Raw genomic sequence first — 22859 nt, forward strand, 5'->3', positions numbered from 1 at the left:
CCGACAAGATGGTTGTTCGATACAACCTGATCAGATCTTCCGGGTGTGCTCCTTACCAAGTTCCAGTAATTATACGAAGAAAATTGATTCTTTGTTGGCATTTTTGTTTCACAAACGCAATATGTTTTCCCCACGTGCTTTTCGAATCGAACCAGACACCTAAATACTTGAAAGATATACTTTGAGTGATTGTTCTACCCTTTAGTTGAAGCTGTAACTGTGCAGGATGATGCTTCCTCGAAAAAACAATCAACTCAGTTTTCTCCCGAAAGAATTCGATACCCAGCTTCATAGCCCAAGTAGACAAATTGTCTAAGGTATCTTGCAGGTCCGGTGCAATTGGTCCGGTGCAATTGGTCCGGTGCAATTGGTCCGGTGCAATTGGTCCGGTGCAATTGGTCTTGTGACGGAAACAACGCCATCATTTGCAAGCTGCCTTAGCGAGCATTTTTCATCAAGACAACCATCAATGTCTTTTACATAGAAATTATAAAGAAGGGGGCTTAAACATGAGCCCTGGGGGAGACCCATGTAACTAATTCGTGAAGTTGTCGAGTTTCCATGAGAAAAGCTCATATATTTCTCAGACAACAAGTTACTCAAATAGATGTTCGATATTCATAATTTATGAAAGCCCACTATCGTGGAGTTTATCCGAAAGGACATTGTTACAAACAGAATTAAAAGCCTCCTTAATGTCCAAGAAAACTGAACCCATTTGCTGTTTTATGCATAGGCCAGTTGAATTTCAGTTGAAAGCAACGCAAGACAGTCGCTCGTTTCTTTGCCTCTCCGAAATCCAAATTGTGTATCTGAAAGTAAACCATTCGACTCGACCCATTTGTCTAGACGAAAAAGAATCATTTTCTCCAACAATTTCCGTATACAGGACAGCATCGCGATGGGACGGTACGAGTTATAAACCGACGCGATTGAATAAGTTCAGCAAGCGTCTCTTCGCGACGTCTGGGACATTTTTGAGCAAGTTGAACTTGATTCTATCCATCCCTGGAGCTGAGTTGTTACATGAGAGGAGAGCAAGTGAGAATTCTACCATCGAAAACGGGGAATCTATTTCGTTACTACCCGACGGACGATCACGAACGTTGGTTTGAACCGACACCGAATCCGAGCAAACTTTCCGCGGTTAGCTGAATATCCAACTGTCTGAGTACTCCTTGTCTTTATTAACCGGTGATGACGCGTTTCGCATTCTCCTGCCGACCGCGTTTTTTTTTTTTACTTTAATCAAGTCCTTAAAAGTTTTCTCGAGGTCGGTGTACCGCTCGAAATCTCCGACCTTACCGTGTTTGCAGAAGCGTTTAAACGCGGTGGACTTCTCGCTGTTCGTGTCGGTGCAATCTTTATCCCACCACGGTATGGAAGGTCGGTTGCGAACGGAAACACCCGGAACACGTTTCGTCTGTGCTCGCAGCGCACAATCGATGATGAGCCGCGCGAGAAAGGAGTACTCGTCCAGTGGAGGAAGTATTTCAACCGATTGACTGGCATCAAGAACCGTGGTCGTGAATTTTCCACAGTCAATGTTTTTTGTAACATCGTACGCGATATCAACCGAGCGAGTAGAAGATGAACCAACCAACTGAATAGAAATTTGATTGGCAAATGATCACTACCGTAGGGATCTTGGATTACTTTCCACGAGCAATCCAACGATAGTGAACTCGAACAAAGTGAGAGGTCTAATGTGCTTACTTTTGCTGGAGGTTGGCTACTCGTGTTGCTTCCCCGGTGTTCAGAATTGTCATTTTGAAGATGTCGCACATGTCGTAAATCAAGGTTGAGCGGTTGTCATCGTATAATTTCCCCCAGCCTGTACCATGAGAGTTAAAATCTCTCAAGATCAACCGTGGCTCCGGAATAACCGTGCAGATATCCGAGAAACTTTGACGAGAAATCGCAGTTCTCGGTGGAAGATATACTGAGGCAATACTGAGGCATTTACCTCGAATGTTAACCTGACATGCAACAACTTCAATGCCTGTCACCGAAGGCAGATCGATTCTTTAAAAGGAATGGAGCTTGTTGATCCCAAGAATCACTCTCTATACGAATCTGCGCGGTCAAGGCGAATAATGTTGAAATCGTGGAAAGCAAGATCGTTTTCTGAAGAGAGCCATGTTTCACAAAGGGCAAATGCATCAGAAAGTGAGTTGTGAACTAAAAATTTAAAAGCGTCAAGTTTTGGTATAAGACTTCTACGGTTCCACTGAAGAACAGAAATCATATCCCCGACCTCATTCGGAGAGTTATCCATCAAAGGATATAATCGATGCAATGAAGGACCACCTAGAAGCTAGTTACTTCAAAAGAGTTTTCACCATTGGCAGCACTAAATTAATAATGCTCCTCGTTGAGTCAAAGATATTGAGTATACTGAAGAAGCTATCCACAATACCAGAAAACGTGAACATGGGGGGATGTTCTTGCTGAATATTCAGGTGCACTTCTGGCCGAAAAACTGGGACATCTGGGGTTTTAGATGATCCTGGAAGTGACGAAAAGTCCTTGTCATAATTACAAGGTTTAAAACCCTGTGGAATGGGTTTCGGTGCATTTCCGTTACCTCTTGATTTTTCTAAGGGGGGAGGGTGGTCCATACAAGTGGCCTTATGACGCTTTTCGGTGGTGTGTTTTTTGGCTCGTTTTCTCGTATTGCCTATAAAGACAAACGGACTACAGGTTTACCAAAACTACAGATAAATCTGTATTTCTACAGATTTTTCAGAGTTTTTAAAACCAACATTCTGTATTCACAGATTACAGATTTTTAGGATTTAAATAGAATACACCGATTTTTAAAATATAATCAAACATTTGAAAAAAAAAAAACTTGAGACTGTTAAAATTAAAAAAAAAATCGCTTTGGTGAAATGAATGGTCGTTTTTGTTTTATTGCCCGAGGTACAAACAGACATACAGGCAGCCGAAGTTTGCCAATACCTACGTAGTGAGGTAACGCTGAACCCGAAAAGGTTCACGAAACGAGTTTAACAAGAAATAAGATTTTTTGGAGCCTACGATGGATACTGACTGCATTTGAAGGCAGTCGAATATCTTCACCCTCGGAAGAACACGGTTTTTAAAGATCATCAAGAAATCATCACCTTCTTCCGTTACCACTCAATTTCTACCTCACTACCCGAGCAAAGCTGAAGATCAAATTGAAATCAAAATTTGCTGTTATGATGTAACTTATTGTGAATACTCCAGTTGATCTCATTTTGGTTGACTTAACGGTTAACACAGCAAAAATGAGAGCAAAATTTTACACTGTTGAAGCAAACGGAAAACTAATCCTGCTTTCAATGAAATCAATTTGATTACTGATTTTGCTTTCATAATGTTTAACTGAATACGGGCTTGGAGTAAATGGTTACCATTCATGTTTCTCAAGCTGAAAGACTTGGGCTCCAATCTCACCCCGGGTAAGTCACGAATGACTTAAAATGTGTTAAACAAATCAAATAAACAATAATCAGTAGTTCAACGACAGATGAATTTCAATTAAATTTTAAACAAGACGTAAACAGCAAAACTTCAACTTAAGTTGCTTTCATTTAAAAAGTCTTGACTGCATAATGAAAGCACAATATGATATCAGACTTATGTCGCAACATTTGAAATCAAAATGAGTTGTCATTATGATAGGAAGTGCACACTTTAATATCGATTTGCTTTCATTTTGTTAACCGACTTTGCTCGGGTACTGGGTATGTAGACTCGGTATTCCAATGAAAAAAGCTCGCATACAACAATTTGGTTAGCCTGCTTCCGGTTATCAACGGTAACGGGCAGTTTTATTGGTGTCACCTTGAAAATATCGGTAATTGCCGAAAAATGCGTTGTTAGATCCTTAGAGATCCTCGGAATGCTCAAAGGTTTTTGTTTGGGCTGGAAAAAAACAACCCATGAGCCTTTCGGGGTTTCTGGGTAAGCCTTTAGGCGGGGAAGCACAGAGTTTTTCGGGGGCAATGGTGTGAAGGGTGCAGGTGGACGAGGAAGAAATGTTGGGGGAGAGGGCTGTGGGCGTTAACTTTTCTTAGGATATGCTCCAGTATTTTTGCTGGAGAGCGAGTCAACTGGAACGTCAAGGGTATCCATTTCAACATGGTCCTCGAGACTTTCGTGTGAGGGGAAATTAAGAGAATTTTCGTCGTCTGAGATGGAAAGCGACCATCCCCCGCCTTTATCATTTTCATCCATTCAATATCGCCGCAATGGTGTTTTTGGTAAATATTTTCCAAATAAATACAGTAATTTCAAATAATATCAAAAATAGAAAAAAAAAGTAAATAAAAATAAGGTGAAAAAATTTAGTTTCACTCTACTAAAGAGTAATACGAAAAAAAGAAAAAAAAAAAAATCTCAAAAAAAGATGTCAACTAACTTTGGTGAGAATAAATCCTCGCGTGGCGAAAAACTCAAAAAATAACAAACAATAGTGTCGTACAACGAGACTAGCACGTCTTGACCGGCTCAGATTGCGAGACGGAATGGCTATTATGCCTCAACTAGAACTTTACACTTGCTCTAAACTGAGGGGATTAGAGGCAAAGGGGTGCAACTGATTTTGTTTGATTCTCTTCATCGACTTTGTCTTTCTCTAATAACTCAACGGAAAACATATTCCTTGATGTGGTTGTTATCCTGCATGACAGATGATAATCTCCTTTATCAAACTATGTAGCATAAATAGTGTGAAATCGGTTGGTAAAGCCGTGATTATCAAAAGAGAAAGTCGATGAAGAGACTCGATCAAAATCGGTAGCGGGTTCAAGAATGGATTTTTGTTTTTGATCTTAAATGATAGTTTAGAGTCTCTAAAGAATACGTGACAATTGGTTTTGTATTTGTATTTGTATTTATTGTATAAATCCATCTGACATCGTGGCTTAATGAATAAAACTTAACTAAAAAAAAACTTTAACACGTTGTACAGAAAAAACAAAATCATTCTGGTCGATTCCGTAGGCGGTTTCGAAAGACGTTGGTAGAGATATTGAAGTCAAACAAGCTGTAATCGTCTTGGAGTCTTCGACTTATCGAATCGATGGGATTGTTGGATCCGTACTGTGTTCGTCTCGTTGGCTGGCGCAATAGCTGTCTAGATCGCAGCACTCGTAGATGTTGAGCTGACTCAGCAATGCAGGGCAGTCTATTTTGGAGCGTAAAATTTTGGCTCCTAAGATAGCTTGGCTGAACTTGCGTCTATCCACTAGCGGTTCAATACCAAGCAGCGCACAGCGGTGCTCGTAGGGTGGTATTCGTAATGAGTCGGTCCATGGCAAGCCTCGTAGATCACATCTCACAAATTTCCGCTGCACTGATTCAATTCGTGAGATCCACACAGCATCGTACGGAGACCAGACGGCAGAAGCAAATTCAAGAATTGATCTAACTAGCGAGCAATGCAGAGATCGCAAACACAGAGGGTCATCAAATTCGTTCGCTATCTTGAGAGTAAATCCAAGTTGACGATTTGCTTTATCAACTATTTCCGAATAGTGCATTTTGAATGTGAGTTGATAATCCAGTACCACACCCAGTACCATAAATCCAAGTTGACGATTTCCTTCATCAACTATTTCCGAATAGTGCATTTTGAATGTGAGTTGATAATCCAGTACCACACCCAGGTCTTTAACATGATCAACCCGATTCAGTACAGTGCCATTGATAGTATAGTCATGTAGGATAGGATTTCTCGTTCTTCGAAAGCATATGATACAGCATTTGGACACACTGACTGCTAGATGATTCAGTGCACACCAACTGTCAAACAAATCTAGCTGTTGTTACAATTGACGGCAATCATTGGTGCTCCTAACAACCAGGTAGATTTTCAAATCGTCTGCGTAGAACATTAGGCAGCAATTCAGAAGAACGTGGGACACATCATTGAAGAACAACGCGAATAACAGCGGCCCCAAATTGCTCCCTTGCGGCACCCCACATCGAGGAATGAATGGTGCAGACACGGCTGATCCAATTTTCACGAACAATTGACGGCCAGTCAAATATGATCTCAGCCAACTACAAATTCTGGAAGATGCTCCTAGTCGCTCCAGCTTAGCCAACAGAATATCGTGATTAACTGAGTCGAACGCAGCCTTTATGTCAGTGTATATGCTGTCGATTTGACCTCCTTGCTCCATTTCGCTGATGCAAAACGACGTGTATTCAGACAGATTAGTGATGACTGAACGTTGCGATAAAAAATCCATGCTGAGATGTTGAAATGTACGTTTTACAGGCCTGGAACATAACATCATTGAGAATTATCTCAAAGCATTTGGATCGGGCAGGCAACGAAGTTATTCCACGACAGTTCGACACATCCACTTTACTGCCTTTCTTGAAGATAGGCTGCATGTATGACATCTTCCAAGCGATTGGAAACTTCTGGCTTCGAAGAAAGAGGTTGAATATAGCTTGCAGAGGTGTAATCAACATGCCACTACATTTTTTCAATATGCACGCAGGAATACCGTCCGGTCCAGGTGAGATGATTTCAGCTTCTTCAGTGCATTCTCCACCATCGTCTGATTAACATCGAAAACATCAATGTCGAATGCGTCCACGGGCAGGGACCTTGTCGCAGTTTCAACATCCGATGGAGATGCAGTTGATGCCTGAAAAACACTCGCAAATCGTGCAGCAAATAGTTCACATTTGGCTTCTGCGTTGGAGGCAGATTGATCTTCCATGCGCATGGTAGATGGAAGGCCGCTTTCATTTCGCTTAGTGTTTACAAAATTCCAGAACTGTTTAGGATTTCTTCGCAGATTGTCCTGAACACGTCTTACGTATCCGCCGTACAAGTAACGGTTATAGCTCCGATAGTTGCGACTAGCTAGTGCAAACGCCAGTTTGGTGATGCCATTTTTGCGTCCCGAGAAGCGTTTAAGCATCTTAGAACGAATACGTCGAAGGTACTGTAAGCGAGAATTGGACCAAGCAGGTTTTCTCCTAGGTCTTGACAACGGAACACAGAATGTGATGCAATCGTGCAGTATACTGTTGAAGCAACTAACAGCATCATCTACGTTGCTACACCGACAAACAGTAGACCAATCAACTTGAGAAAGCATAGAGTTGAGTGCGTCATAATCAACTTTACTAAAGTCACGATCATGTTCATCGACGTTGTCAACAAATGGAAAGATTGCTGAACAATACACCGTGAAAACAAGAGCTGGATGATGAGGATCGATATCCACAACCGACTCCGGGGCCTCATCAACTGAACTGCAATCTGTCATGCAGTCGTTCGAAAATATCAAATCAAGCGTTCTGTCCAAGTGATTGCGTATCATATTTCGTTGTCCCAACCCTCCAAAAGCAAGGCTGTCCAGAAGAATGCGGCAAGCTTGAGAAAAAATTGATGCAAGAGGATCAGCAAATGCGTAGACGTTGTTCACTGTTCACTGATTTCCAGACGATTCGAGGCAGATTGAAATCCCCGAAAAAGATGATCCCATAATTGCTACCCATCATTTCATTAATTTCCGAAACAATGTTAGCGTGAGATTGGATGCACTCGCAATCAGCGGACGTCTCTGGTGGTACGTATGTAACACGAACGAAGATAGACCTTGTTTCGGATGAGATCTTTACCCATATGCTCTCCATGCTTGCACCCGAAGAGGTTTGCACTAAAGCTGCTTCGAGTTTTTTAGAAACAGCTATTAAAACACCTCCACCACGTGTCCTGGTACTGTTCAAAGCAGAACGATCGGTTCGATAAACGCTGAATCCATCACCGAACAATTGACATGATTTAATTCGGTGGTCGAGCCATGTTTCCGTGAAAACAAACACATCAAAACTGGAAGACGTTGGTGATTTTGGTTTTAAGCCCTCGGACGTTTTGATAATAAAAATGTAGTTGAGATTTTTCCGGATCACACGAAGCAACTATCGTGTCGGTTGTGGTTTCTCTGCCATTCCGGTCAATTGAACGGGAACTAACGTTTGCAGCATTCACTCGAACAGAGCTGAAACTTGGGAGCAAGTCAGGTTCCGGATTGCTTCGATTGCAGTCATACTTGCCTGACATTGAAGTTTGGAAGACCCCGTCACCACCCTCAACAACAGGGCTAGAACGACTATGATGGTAGGAACCAGCATGCTCGCCTGAGTTGAGGGGATCAGGGGCTTCCATGAGGCGGCAGGCAGTGCGTTCTGGTTTGTAGGTGCGGTGATCGGTACTGGATGCAGCAGGTTCGGTAGATGGAGCAATATTGTGAAACAGAAAGTTGGCTGAAAACAGCGGTTGGAAGACCCCGTCACCAACTACGACCTCAGGTCCAGAACGACTACGACGACAGGAACCAGGAAGCACGTCTGGGTCGAGTGGATCAGGGGCTTCCTTAATACGGTAGGCAGTGTGTTCTGGTGTGGATATCCATTTCACGCTAATTTCTCCGAGCCGTTCACAGGTTGGTTGATACTGACGATTCGCCTCTCGTTTTTTGAGTGATTTTCAAATTCACGGAAGCACACATTTTCCGGCCAAGAACTACTTGAGAGTGCAACGTCCTTCAGTGTGATATTCACTCCAACTTTGAATGCAACGAAACTCAAGCTGGCTAGGTCTTTTCCTTTTGGAATCAACTTGATCACTTTTGGTTTGGCATCCATATCCATGCTCAGGCAGTCCCTAGTGAGCGTCGCGATTTCCACTTCTGTCGTACTGGGGTGGAATGCAGAAAGATAGATCCACACAAACTCATCCGTATCGTCCAGCTGTACAGCATTCACCAGTTCACAGGTTGGCTTAGTTCCTCGAATGGTAGGAATTTTGATGGCAGAATCCTCATCTCGTTTTCTTTTCGGTGCGTTCGAGTTGGTAGTCCAATTAACGTTTTTCCAATCTAGCTTCGCCATAGGTGTTAGAGGTTTGGCGTCAACCTTGGCTGAGAGCGCGCTAACTGCATCGCTTAGTTTGATGATGTCATCTTTTAGCGAGCTAATTGATGTCTCATCGATGCTTTTGACAGAACTGCGCTGGACCATGTTCCGGAAATGATCACTAGAAAACAGATCAGCGCAGTCATCACACATCCAAAATACATTGCGCGCGTGCTCTCCTAGAGTTTCAAGCAGCGGTTGATCCACTTGCGCACAGAACACACGAAATGAGCATCCACAGTAACCAAGGCAAGTTATACGGTCAGTCTTCGAAATGACTTTCTGATAACGAGTGCATGCCATCCTGAGTGGTGAATTAATATTGCGAACGCCGAAATATAGGCAGAAGAGATGACTTCAAATGTAGTTCTCCTATTCACTCCCAGAGGGCCAGATGTTAAAAAATAAGTGCGCAGCGGGGTACTGTCTATGTATGCGTACGACCAATAAAAGATCAAAGGCACTACACACAATCACAAATTACTGCACCTAAATCTCACGGAATGTCTTTAACTTTAATGCTTCGACACAGAAAACATTCACCACAATGCGAAAACAGTAGTCCGATAAATTAAAAACCAGTTTGACAGGTAAACTTTTTACAACAAATACAGACAATACTCAAAGGAGGTTGACTTGCCAAAAACTACACTGAGGGAAAAAACCCCGGAAACACTTTCTTTCGCATTATTTTAGGGTGGATACTAGGGGACTACCATGAAATTTATCTTTAATCGCATTTTTCTCGAAACCATGTTTTTCAAGTCGGGTGTTAACGAAAGTCATATTTCTAATTAATTAATCGACTTGAATTTGTTGTAATTTGTTCTGCATTCTTTTTTTAGTGAATTACCTGAGTTTTTATCTTTATCTGTAAAAGTTTTTTTTTATATAATTAACGATTATATTTGATATTTTTGCCGAAAATCAGACCACTTTTTTCAAACGCGCACCATTTTGCCAAGAATCAATATTTTTACAATCGGCTTTTTAAACATTCTAGCTTATGAAACTTTCATCCATTTTGTTACAGGACTACCACCGGCTACAAATCGTTTTGGCCCGCAAACCACTTGACGTCGGGGATGCCATCACTTAGACGACGGCAGCACCATCTCGCTGCACATTTCTAAAACCAAAATTTGAGAAAATGTTATTTAAAATATTTTTTATAAAATGCTGAAAAACGCATTCTTTTAAAGTGTTTCTGAGCTTGGCACAGATGGCTGGAGCAACATCCGTTCCGCTATAGGTTGTACTATTTCAGCGGCACTAGGTACTGCGACCCCGAACCGAAGAAATCACTGAGCAAATGCAAACTATTAGTAGATGAGAAGAATGCAGCATGGGTGAGATGATGCAGCACTGCACGAGATTGAATGTAAAGCGGTACAGACCAGCTCGGAACAGACAAAACACGATTTTCAAAGGAAGAAGGACCAGCAAGAAGGTCGAGATCACGTGGCAATGGAACAGCTGTGCCGCGTAAACGACACACGTAAAGTTCTACGAGAAGCTCAATAGTTCATGCAAAGGCTACGTGCCGCATGTCGATATGTACAAGGACTTGGAAGGTAATCTTCTCACGAACGAGTGTTGGGTGATAGAGAGATGGAAGCAGTACTATGACAGCAGGTGGTACGGTTATGATCTACAAGAAGTTGGTCGGTTGAAAAACAACAAAGCAGCTGGTGTTGACCAACTACCATGTGTGCTGTTAAAATACGGTAGTGAAGCCAAGATTTGGGAGGAAGAGATATTATCAGAGGAGTGGATGGAAGGTGTCGTACGACCAATTTATAAAAAGCAATGGTAGATTATGCACGAGTATGGATTTCTGGATAAGCTGATGCTTTTGGTCAAGGCAACGATGGATCGAGTGATGTGCGTTGTTCGAGTATCGGGGCACTCTCGAATCCCTTTGAATATCGAAGTGGGTAACGGCAAGGTGATGGACTTGCGTGTCTGCTAATCAACATCGCGTTGGAAGGTATGATAAGAAGACCTGGGATAAACACGAGTTGCACGATCTTCAGGAAGCCCATCCTGCTTCTTGGATTCACCGATGACATTGATGAGACGATGGTGGATACGTACATCAGAATGAAAACTGAAGCCAGGCAGACTTGCCATCAAAGCATTGAAGACGAAACACATGAGAGGAAGAGGTTCTAGGGAAGACAATGCTAGACTCCCACGCCGCGTTCAGATTGACGGTGACGAAATCGAGGTGGTCACCGAAAATGATACCAACAGAGAAATTCAAAGACGTATTATGTCAGGGAATCGTGCCTATTTTGGACTCTGGAGGACGCCATCTACGATGGAGTGCAGGTGGAAGACGGTACGTGGAGGAGGCGAATGAACCACGATTTGTATCAGCTGCTGGGATAACCAAACACTGCAAAAGATGGGTGACTACGGTGGGCTGGGCACGTCGTAAGAATGCCGGACGACGATCTAGTGAAAATGGTTCTCGATAGCGACCCAACTGGAACAAGAAGAAGAGGCGCGCAGGGCGCGGGCAAGGTGGATCGACCAAGTAAAAGGCGACCTGCGCCGTGTGGCCGTGGATCGAGTAGGGTAGAGACGACTTCTTCTGACATCAATGCCTTAGCCTGATTGGTATGGTATGTATATACTCCAAAGTAGATATTGCATTGACGTTGTTCAAATTCTAAATTAATCATGCTTTAGTGTCTCCTATTAGTTGCGTTTGTTTTACCTTTCCCAAACGTGCAAACATTTTCTATGTTTTTAAATAACAAAATTTGGGCACCTACGATACGAAACAAAAAATAATATATTCAAGTGTTTTACAAAAGGGTTTTGGCCAAAACAACAATCAGCCTATATTTTCAATAACGTACCTTAATTCCTTGGCAATTTTTGCAGCCCATGGTTGTAATCGCTCAAGCTCCGGTATCCTACACCAATGATTAGGTATCGCTGCAATGAACAGTTGACTAAAGGAATATTGGAAATGTATGAGTTTGAAAATTTGTAGCAAAAATTATCGAACTGCAATTGAATTGATGCATGGAAAAGCCTATGTTTGGATTTAATTGGAAATTAAGTTAGAGATATTCTATTTCTTACACGCACTAACACGCTTACATTAGTTTGTTGAAACATGGTATTTGTGACACTACCATGCAGTTCGGCAATAAATTTTACTTAGATTCAGAGAAACATTTTCCTAGACTCAGCAATCAAACGTCACTTTTGCTGAGATTTCAGTAAAAAATAATGCCGAGATGGTCGGTAATGGCAGAATTAACGAGACTCGGCAAATAAAACTATAAGAGTGTAGAAATAATTACCTTAACAGCTTAACGTTCGGTAAAACATGGACCTTCATTTAAATGGGCCGTATGAATAAAATGAGTTTATGTTACGGTGCTTTTCTTATGGGGACAGTGAAGTAAACTTTTTTATTCATACGACCCAATTTTTTCAGAATCCTCGTACAAATAGAAAAATATATATTTAAGGTGCACCGGGGCAAGTGTATTCAACATGAAAAGATTCTGAAAATGATTTTCAAAAAATCCGCAATAGTTCTCAGGAAAAATATAAATTTATGTTAGTTGATCATCAATATATATAATTTTTCAAGTGAATATGTGATTGAAGTACATATTTTTTGGAAATGGATCATCCACGCATACCGTAACGCTTCGTAAAGATAGCAGTTCGCATACGAACAGAACAGAATATATTATGTAGACAGAGTCAAACCTCTATGATTTTTTTTCCCTTAATTTGCTTTCCCTCGATCTTGTTTTCCGTACTGAGTACCAATGCTACCGACGCCAGGGAGGTAGCTCTCACACCTGGACCCTACCTATCAATCCATCAACTCATAAACTTGGGACCAACGGCTTTACTTCCCTTCCAAAGGGAGACGTGATCAGAGATTGGTTTTCGTTCGTAGGTGAAGACTAGTTAACTCGTTTTTTCTTTGTTTCAAGATCATCCTCGGTCCAGGCAACCCGAGGACTTATCAGTATATCAACAAGTCATAAAAAGTAACAAGGACAAGGACTAAGATGTGTTCTGTTCCCCTAATTGGAAGTAGTCAAGACTAGGAATCGGTGGTAGATCTTACATTCCGTAACGTAAAGGGTGTCCACGATGAAATTGCCACACACAAAATTGATTCGCAAAATTCGAGTTTTCATCCGATTGCCATCAAATTTTCAGAGATTGAGAAATAACTATTAAACTTCATTTTACCATTTTACTCGTATTTTATTTACAGTCCATACGCAAATGCCCGCACCTTGGCCTTAACCCCGGCCATAAGATTCTGCACAACCTGTGAATCAACCGTTTTTTGCATGTAAACCCATACTTTCTTCAGTTCCTCGACTGTCTTCACCACCTTAGGTCGTTTAAGAAGGTGCTGCTTCATAATCACCCAGTACTTCTCGATGGAGCGGAGCTCCGGAGTGTTGGGAGGGTTGAACATTTTCGGCACGAAATTGACCTTATTGTCCGCATACCACTTCAGCACGTCCTTGGAGTAGTGGCATGAGGCCAAATCCGGCCAGAAGATTGTTGGGACGTTGTGGGCCTTCAGGAGAGGAAGCAGCCGCTTCTGGAGGCACTCTTTTATGTACACCTGTCCGTTCATCGTGTCCTGGGTCACGAAAGGTGCACTCCGCTTCCCGCACGTGCAGATGGCTTGCCAAACCAGGAATTCCTTCGCAAATTTGGACATCTTCTGAGTGCGGACATGCTCCGGAACGCTGAACTTATCCTTGGCCGTGAAAAACAGGTTGCCGGGGATCTGTTTGAAGTCGGCCTTCACATATGTTTCGTCGTCCATGATGCAGCATTCAACTTTCGTCAGCATGTTGAGGTACAACTTCCTGGCACGGGTTTTGGCGGACTTGTTCTGCTTCTCGTCGCGATTAGGGGCCTTTTGTACCTTGAACGTTCGAAGCCCAGCCTTAGTTTTGGCCTTCTGGACAAAACTTCGGCTTAGGTGCAGCTTCTTAGTCACATCCCTAACGGAGGCGTTCGGATTTCGGTTGAAGGCCCCAACTACGCGGTTGTGATTTTTGGTGTTGTACGGAATACTTTTTCCTTCACTTCTGGGCTTCCGATCGGTGGTCAACCGTTCCTCGAACCGCTTAATCACTCGCGACACCGTGGAATTCACGATTCCCAACGTTTTAGCGATGGAACGATGCGAGAGATCCTTGTTCTCGTGATGAATGCGCAAGATTTTATCACGCACGAGCTGTTCTTTCGACTCCATTTCCGCGAGTTTTGATCACAGGACTTTAAAACTTGCAGGATGTAAATAATGCACTATGAACTAAATCCACCCAAATTTTCATTAAATTCTACCCAACGGTTAAAAGTTAGAGCAATTTCATAGTGTGGCAATTTCATCGTGGACACCCTTTATCACGAAAAGGTGATCAACCCACGTTACGGGGTTCGCTATACATTACTTTATATAACAAAGTTTTATTTACAATTATGACTGAAATAGATTGTTAAGCTGGTGACAGGTGACCGGTGACCAGGTGTACATTAGATTAAAATGTAATGTTTTCGAAAAAAAAAATAAAAAAAAAATCACGATATGCTCGAAAAGAAACGATAACATTGGTTTAAAAACTTTGATTTTGGTAGGTCTGACTTGCCCCGGGTGCTGCAAATTACCGTGGCTTTTGGGACTCATGTACTGACGATGCAAACTATTTAAAACTTGCTGCATAAAAATAAGTGTGCCTAACTTTCTTTGCTAGTTAAAAGTGATATGTTGACAAAAATTGCTTCCTGGTGATGGGGACGAAAACAATAATTATTGTTTTCTATACAATGTATGCTTTGTTACTATAGGTTAAATTTTCAGACGGGTTTGATACTAGAAATTATTGTTACAATGAGTTACATCCACCATTCCCACATACCCCGCATTCCCACATGCCCCGGTGTATCTTATATCACAGACAAACAGACATAACACATTGAATATTTTTCACTGTAAAACATCGTCGCTAAAACATTACCGCCATCTGTTGAGTATACTGTGGTGGGTAGTACGCTGAAGAGATGGCGGTAATGTGTAAACGTCAAACGCAAGGAAATTGACTAGGTGGCGGTACTACCAACTAAGATACTTTTAAATTGACCATTAAATGCTTGTTCGATAAACAAATTGCGAGTGTAATGTCTGTTTGGCTGGGCTTATACAGGGTGTTTGGTTCCGGGTTTTACATATTTTTAGGGTAGATAGGGCTCTTAAAGTTATGAAAAAATCCCCATGAAACATAGGGTCGGAAATGACTGCTAAGTGAGTTATTCAACATTTTATATTTTTTTGTATTGCCAACTTTGGTTAGCTATATTTTTTTAATCTTAATGTGGTTTTCTGATTTCAACATACCAAATGAAAGATTAAAGTCTTAGCTATCAATGCTCTTTGAAAAAGAACTCGATTAAAGTTAATTATCATACATTAAAATTGAAAAGTATGTTGAAAGTACCGAAAAAATTGGTGAAATTTCATACATTTTAGTGTTTTTAAGTTGAATATTTTCATTTCTGTTTAATTAGTTGTTCTACAAAACATTTTCCATGCAGTTCTCTAGATTTGTGCCTTTGGTAGTAACCTTGTAGGCTTTATGGTTTCTTCGTAATTATTGATTTAAAACAGCCATAAAAACTTGTGACGTTTTCATAAAATGCGCTATAGTCACCCTATTCGTTCGTACGTTCGACTGTTGCAGTGGACTACGCACATGACAATTTGGTAGAATGTTATTGTAAATGTTTAGCTACATTCTTAACTTTTGATTACCGCACATCTCCTGCGCCGAAAGAAAACATAACTGCGGAGATGTTTCGCGGTATCGAATATTGCTCAGTCTCAGCAGAAAACACAACGAGAGACACCGAATCGGCGAATTCTGAGAGCGGAAGGAAGAGAAGAAGTAGGTAGTGGTAATAAGTCGATGTCCCTTTTATTTCATAGCACTCTCAGCTCAGCTGCGGTGCTGTTTTGATGGAGGAGTGTGGAGCTCCGCTGCTTCTGTATACACACTTAGATTTTTTTACAGGAGTTAGTATTTTTACTGGTTTTTGGATTACTGACTCGGTTAAAATTCAAATGACTGTTATTCGTAAAGATTGGATAAAATCAAAAAAAAAATATATTTTTCATAATTACACGGGGTTAACAGAAGTTAGTCTCTAAATTTTCGTAACACATTTTCTCAACTTTGAATTTTTCACAGATTTTTTTTAAATTTTACCGAAGAGTTCCGCTATTTAAAAACTCGGTAAAAATTACTGACTCGATAAGTGTGTACTGATGTGTGGTTGGTGAAGAGGCTAGCATGTGGAGGGTATTCTCGGGCTAGTGAATGCCACCCATCCCCACTTATAATTCAGTAATACACTATTTATTCATTTCTGTTTGATATGATTACAAAGTTTGCAAACAGAAATGAGCATTGCAGTGTAGTTACCAATTTTCCAAGTCATAGACTTCAGATAACTGTTCAAAGTCCCAGAACGGAATCATGAACAAAAAACCAAAGACCACTATGACAAACGTGATCGGTCTGAAGGGATCTTTACATAGAAATAGTTTTAAGGTGATGCGATCCAGAACCTCGGGCTCTTGTTCCACTTTGCTTTTTCCAGGAGTCCATTATCTGCTACCGGAAAACATACAATAACAAAACTGTGATGATAATTTAGTGCCTCAAAGTGGCAGTGAAAGTGCCTATGATTTGTGGACGCTGAACCATACCACCTTAAGAACTCAGTATACCTTAAGAACTCAGTCAAGTAATTAATTGAAAGCTTTCTATGCCTACCAATGTATGAATCTGTATTATTACAAGCACAGTGATACTCTATGCCCAGGGAAGTTGAGAAAATTTCCAACCTGGGAATGAAACATACTGAGTTCTTAAGGTGATACGATTCAGCGTCCACAGGCACTTTCACTGCCACTTCGAGTTTTCTAGGGAGTTAATCTCGGGCACTATTGCGATTTGAGGCACTAAATTATCATCACAGTTTTGTTATTGTATGTTTTCCGGTAGCAGATAATGGCCTCCTGGGAAAAGCGAAGTGGAACCAGAGCCCGAGGTTCTGGATCTTATCACCTTAAAACAATTTCTATGTAAAGATCCCTTCAGACCGGTCGCGTTTGTCATAGTGGTCTTTGGTTTTTTGTTCATAATTCCGTTATAAAAAAATCTGGGACTTTGAACAGTTGTCTGAAGTCTATGATTTGGAAAATTGGTAACTACACTGCAATGGTCATTTCTGTTTGCAAACTTTGTAAACATATCAAACAGAAATGAATAAATCAGTGCTAACATTTGAAAACGGCGCAAAAGCCATTTGTAAACAAATGGTTTGTGGGCCCTTTACTCGCTACCCGAAGAACGCCCACGCAAACTAACAGCATCGTTAGGAAGGGGAAAATTTCCCCTACCCGATGTTGCTGTTGTGTCGCGTGGGTGTACTTCAAGTAGAAGTTGTTTACAAATGGCTTTTGTGCCGTTTTCAAATGTTAGCACTGAAATAGTGTATTACTGAATTATAAGTGGGGATGGGTGGCATTCACTAGCCCGAGAATATCCTCCACATGCTAGCCTCTTCACCAACCACACATCAGTACACACTTATCGAGTCAGTAATTTTTACCGAGTTTTTAAATAGCGGAACTCTTCGGTAAAATTTAAAAAAAATCTGTGAAAAATTCAAAGTTGAGAAAATGTGTTACGAAAATTTAGAGACTAACTTCTGTTAACCCCGTGTAATTATGAAAAATATATTTTTTTTTTGATTTTATCCAATCTTTACGAATAACAGTCATTTGAATTTTAACCGAGTCAGTAATCCAAAAACCAGTAAAAATACTAACTCCTGTAAAAAAATCTAAGTGTGTATACAGAAGCAGCGGAGCTCCACACTCCTCCATCAAAACAGCACCGCAGCTGAGCTGAGAGTGCTATGAAATAAAAGGGACATCGACTTTTTTTTTTTTTTTTTTTTTTTTAACTCTTTATTTGTTCCAAATTCAAAATAAATTACATTTCATTTTTAACCTAGGTGCTCCAGTTACTACAGTAACTTACCAGCCTTAATTGTTATGATATATATCTAATTGTTTTTACATTGTTCCTGTCTTGGCAATTCAGTATTTTAAACAGGTTTTTTAAACCTGCATGTCAGTATAACAATTGATAGCTTAAAACTAAATAACTAAAACTAAATCTTATCTAAGTATAAAGGGAATTAATCGTTGCAATTGAGGATTGTAACGATTTTTGCCGGAAATTATTAATTATTTTGTTGGACATTTGTGCTAAAGTCTCAACATTCGAAATTCTATGTACTTCGGTAGTACTGTACCAGGGAGGCAACTTCAAAATCATCTTCAGAATTTTGTTCTGAATCCTTTGAAGTGATTTTTTCCTGGTAGTGCAACAACTAGACCATATTGGCACAGCGTAAAGCATGGCCGGTCTAAAAACTTGTTTAAATATTAGAAGTTTATTCGCCAGGCAAAGTTTGGATTTCCTGTTAATAAGACGATACAAACATTTTATATATTTGTTACATTTGGCTTGAATGCCCTCAATGTGATCTTTAAAAGTTAATTTATGGTCAAGTATTAATCCAAGATATTTCACTTGGTTTGACCAGGAAATTGGAACTCCGTTCATAGTGACTATGTGACTACTACTAGGTTTCAAAAAGGAAGCCCTGGGCTTATGTGGAAATATTATAAGTTGAGTTTTGGAAGCGTTGGGAGAAATCTTCCATTTTTGTAAATAAGAAGAGAAAATATCTAAACTTTTCTGAAGTCTGCTGCAAATAACACGAAGACTTCTTCCTTTAGCGGAAATGCCTGTGTCATCAGCAAACAAAGATTTGTGGCAACCCTGAGGCAAATCAGGGAGGTCCGAAGTGAAAATATTATACAATATAGGCCCAAGAATGCTACCCTGAGGAACTCTTGCTCTAACAGGTAGTCGATTAGATTTGGAATTTTGATAATTTACCTGCAGGGTTCTGTCAGTTAAATAATTTTGAACTAATTTCATAATGTAAAGTGGAAAATTAAACTTTTTCAATTTAGCAATCAAACCTTCATGCCAAACACTGTCGAATGCTTTTTCTATGTCTAGAAGAGCAACTCCAGTTGAGTGGCCTTCAGATTTGTTTGAACGAATTAAATTGGTAACTCTCAAGAGTTGATGAGTAGTTGAATGCCCATGGCGAAATCCAAACTGCTCATCTGCAAAAATTGAGTTCGTATTGATGTGAAGCATCATTCTATTCAAAATTATTTTTTCAAAAAGTTTACTTATTGAAGAAAGCAAACTTATTGGACGGTAGCTAGAAGCTTCAGCTGGATTTTTATCCGGCTTCAAAATTGGAACAACTTTTGCATTTTTTCATTTATCAGGAAAGTATGCCAAATGGAAACATCTATTAAATAATTTTACCAGGAAAGACAAGGTACTCTCTGGGAGTTTTTTGATGAGGATATAGAAAATTCCATCATCACCTGGAGCTTTCATATTTTGAAATTTTTTAGTTATAGACCTTACTTCGTCCAAATCAGTCCCCCAGGAATCATCAAAAATATTTTCCCGAGAGAAAATATTCCGAAAATCCCGAGCAACCTGATTCTCAATAGGACTAGTAAGACCCAAACTGAAATTATGGGAACTCTCGAATTGCTTAGCAAGTTTCTGAGCTTTTTCCAAATTTGTGATCAAAATTTTACCACCTTCTTTAAGCGCTGGAATTGGCTTTTGAGGTTTTTTCAAAATTTTTGTGAGTTTCCAAAAGGGTTTGGAACTCGGGTCTAATTTAGAAACATTATTTTCAAAAGTTTTGTTCCTCAGGGCAGAGAATCGCATTTTAATTTGTTTTTGCAAATCCCGCCAGATAACTTTCATGGCAGGATCGCGTGTTCTTTGAAATTGTCTCCTACGGACATTTTTAAGACGGATCAAGAGCTGAAGATCATCGTCTATTATAATTGAATCGAATTTAACCTCGCATTTTGGTACTGAGGCAGCTCTTGCTTCAACTATAGAAGTAGTCAGAGATTCAAGAGCATAATTAATTTCATCTTTGGTTTGCAAAGGAATGTTTGGATCGAAGTTATATTCCATAAATGTTCGATATTGCTCCCAATCAGCCCTATGGTAATTGAAAGTAAAGCTGTTGGGATTAGAAATTATTTCTTGGGATATTTCAAAAGTTACTGGAAGGTGATCAGAACCGAAGTCAGCATGGGTAACCAATTGGCTACAAAGATGACATGAATCAGTTAAGACCAAATCAATAGTTGAGGGATTTCTTGCAGAAGAAAAGCATGTTGGGCTGTTTGGATATTGAATAGTGTAATAACCTGCAGAACAATCATCAAACAGAATATTACCATTGGAATTGCTTTGAGCATTATTCCATGAGCGGTGTTTTGCATTAAAATCACCAATAATGAAGAATTTAGACCTATGACGGGTAAGTTTCTGGAGGTCACCCTTGAGAAAATTCTTTTGCTGGCCTACGCATTGGAATGGCAAATAGGCAGCTATAAACGTAAGTTGTCCAAATTTTGTTTCAACAGAAACTCCCAAAGTTTCAAAAACTTTGGTTTCAAATGAAGAAAGAATTTTATGCTTGATTCGTCTATGAATAATGATGGCAACGCCACCACAGGGTCCATCAAGACGATCATTTCTATAAATCAAGTAATTTGCGTCCTTCTTAACCTTATGGTCAGGTTTAAGGAACGTTTCAGTTATAACGGCAATATGCACGTTATGAACTCTCAAAAAATTAAATAGCTCGTCTTCATTATCTTTAAGAGATCGAGCGTTCCAATTTAAAATGTTTAATGCTTTAAAATCCATTACTGAATTTTAAAGTCATGACAATATTATTAGCAAATTTTACTCCAGTTTGAATAGCATCAAACATGGAGTTAGATTTAAGCATATCAGAAATCATGTCAATTAATGATTTCTGTAAAAATTCCATTTTAGGGGCAGTAATGCTTCCTAAGTCAAAATTGTCAAAATTTCCGTTAGAACGTTGGTTAGTATTTTGATTTCTACCCGCTGCAATAGCAGCATAGGTAGCTCCATTAACTCGCTGAACATTGTTAGCAGCGAGGGGAGTAGGTACAGATGAAACATTTGAAGCAGGGGTGATATTTGTACCTACGGGTACGAATGTAGAATTTGTTCCTCGCTGACCGTTGTTAACAGCAGAGGAATTTGTACCTGTTCGGAAACGTGGAGCGTTTCCTACCTGTCGGTTAGAACGAGATTGTAGGATCGCTTTGCGAGTCTTACATTCCCAAAAATTGGATTTGTGGTTTTCACCACAATTTGAACATTTAAATTTCTTAGGATCTTCCTTCACAGGACAGTCGTCCTTTGCGTGAGAGGAATCACCACAATTCATGCATTTAGCTGGCATGTAGCAATTTTTAGTTCCGTGACCCCATCTCTGGCACTTACGGCACTGAGTGAGGTTTTGGAAATTTCCTCCAGTCTTCCTGAAGTGTTCCCACTTCACTCGGACATGGAGCATAAGGCTAGCTTTTTCTAAGGCCTTAAGGTTGTTTAGTTCACTAGACTTGAAGTGAACTAAATAAAAATCATTAGAAATCCCGTTGCGCGAATCGCCAGGACGGGATTTCATTTTCATTTTGATTACTTGGAGTGGCACAACTCCAAGTAATTTTGCCAGTTCATCTTTGATCTGATCCAGGGATTCACCACTGGGCAGTCCTTTCATGACAACCTTGAACACACGTTCAGTTTTGGTGTCGTAAGTAAAAAATGTGTGCTTCTTCTCAGTAAGATACTTGAGAAGACATTTAAATCCGTCCAAGGTTTCAGCCAATACACGGCATTCACCCCGACGTCCAATTTGTAGTGAAAACTTAACTTTCACGAAATTCACAAGTTCCATGCGAAGAGCATGGAAATCGGTAGTGGTTATCACAATAGGGGGAATCTTTTCTTTCTTGGCATTAAGCCGGGAAAGTTTACTAGAATTTTTCTGGGATGATGGATCATTCTCATCATCCGTGAGCAAATCAAATTGATTACTCAAATTAATTTCATCAGAAGGGGGGTCAAGAGTTTGCCAAAGGGACATCGACTTATTACCACTACCTACTTCTTCTCTTCCTTCCGCTCTCAGAATTCGCCGATTCGGTGTCTCTCGTTGTGTTTTCTGCTGAGACTGAGCAATATTCGATACCGCGAAACATCTCCGCAGTTATGTTTTCTTTCGGCGCAGGAGATGTGCGGTAATCAAAAGTTAAGAATGTAGCTAAACATTTACAATAACATTCTACCAAATTGTCATGTGCGTAGTCCACTGCAACAGTCGAACTTACGAACGAATAGGGTGACTATAGCGCATTTTATGAAAACGTCACAAGTTTTTATGGCTGTTTTAAATCAATAATTACGAAGAAACCATAAAGCCTACAAGGTTACTACCAAAGGCACAAATCTAGAGAACTGCATGGAAAATGTTTTGTAGAACAACTAATTAAACAGAAATGAAAATATTCAACTTAAAAACACTAAAATGTATGAAATTTCACCAATTTTTTCGGTACTTTCAACATACTTTTCAATTTTAATGTATGATAATTAACTTTAATCGAGTTCTTTTTCAAAGAGCATTGATAGCTAAGACTTTAATCTTTCATTTGGTATATTGAAATCAGAAAACCACATTAAGATTAAAAAAATATAGCTAACCAAAGTTGGCAATACAAAAAAATATAAAATGTTGAATAACTCACTTCCCAAGCAACATTGCAAGTTTTATCGCGGTTTTATAGCATTCTACAAGCCTAAATCATGGTCTACAGAACCCTCATAAAA

The 22859-nt window shown here is 40.1% G+C and overlaps 1 protein-coding gene across 1 annotated transcript in view; it reads right to left on the reverse strand.

The window, feature by feature from the left end:
- Nucleotides 1-22859, reverse strand: part of Balat (Beta-alanine transporter) — a 51865-nt gene that overhangs the window by 12222 nt on the left and 16784 nt on the right. Inside the window, exon 2 of the mRNA XM_065238000.1 lies at nucleotides 11808-11903. Within this exon, the coding sequence (XP_065094072.1) occupies nucleotides 11808-11903 (96 nt within the window). The remainder of the gene's footprint in view (nucleotides 1-11807; nucleotides 11904-22859) is intronic.

This window comes from Ochlerotatus camptorhynchus, unplaced genomic scaffold (assembly GCF_037179485.1).
Source record: "Ochlerotatus camptorhynchus isolate MF236.1 unplaced genomic scaffold, CSIRO-AGI_Acam_v1.1 ptg000677l, whole genome shotgun sequence".
Taxonomy (NCBI): Eukaryota; Metazoa; Arthropoda; class Insecta; order Diptera; family Culicidae; genus Ochlerotatus; species Ochlerotatus camptorhynchus.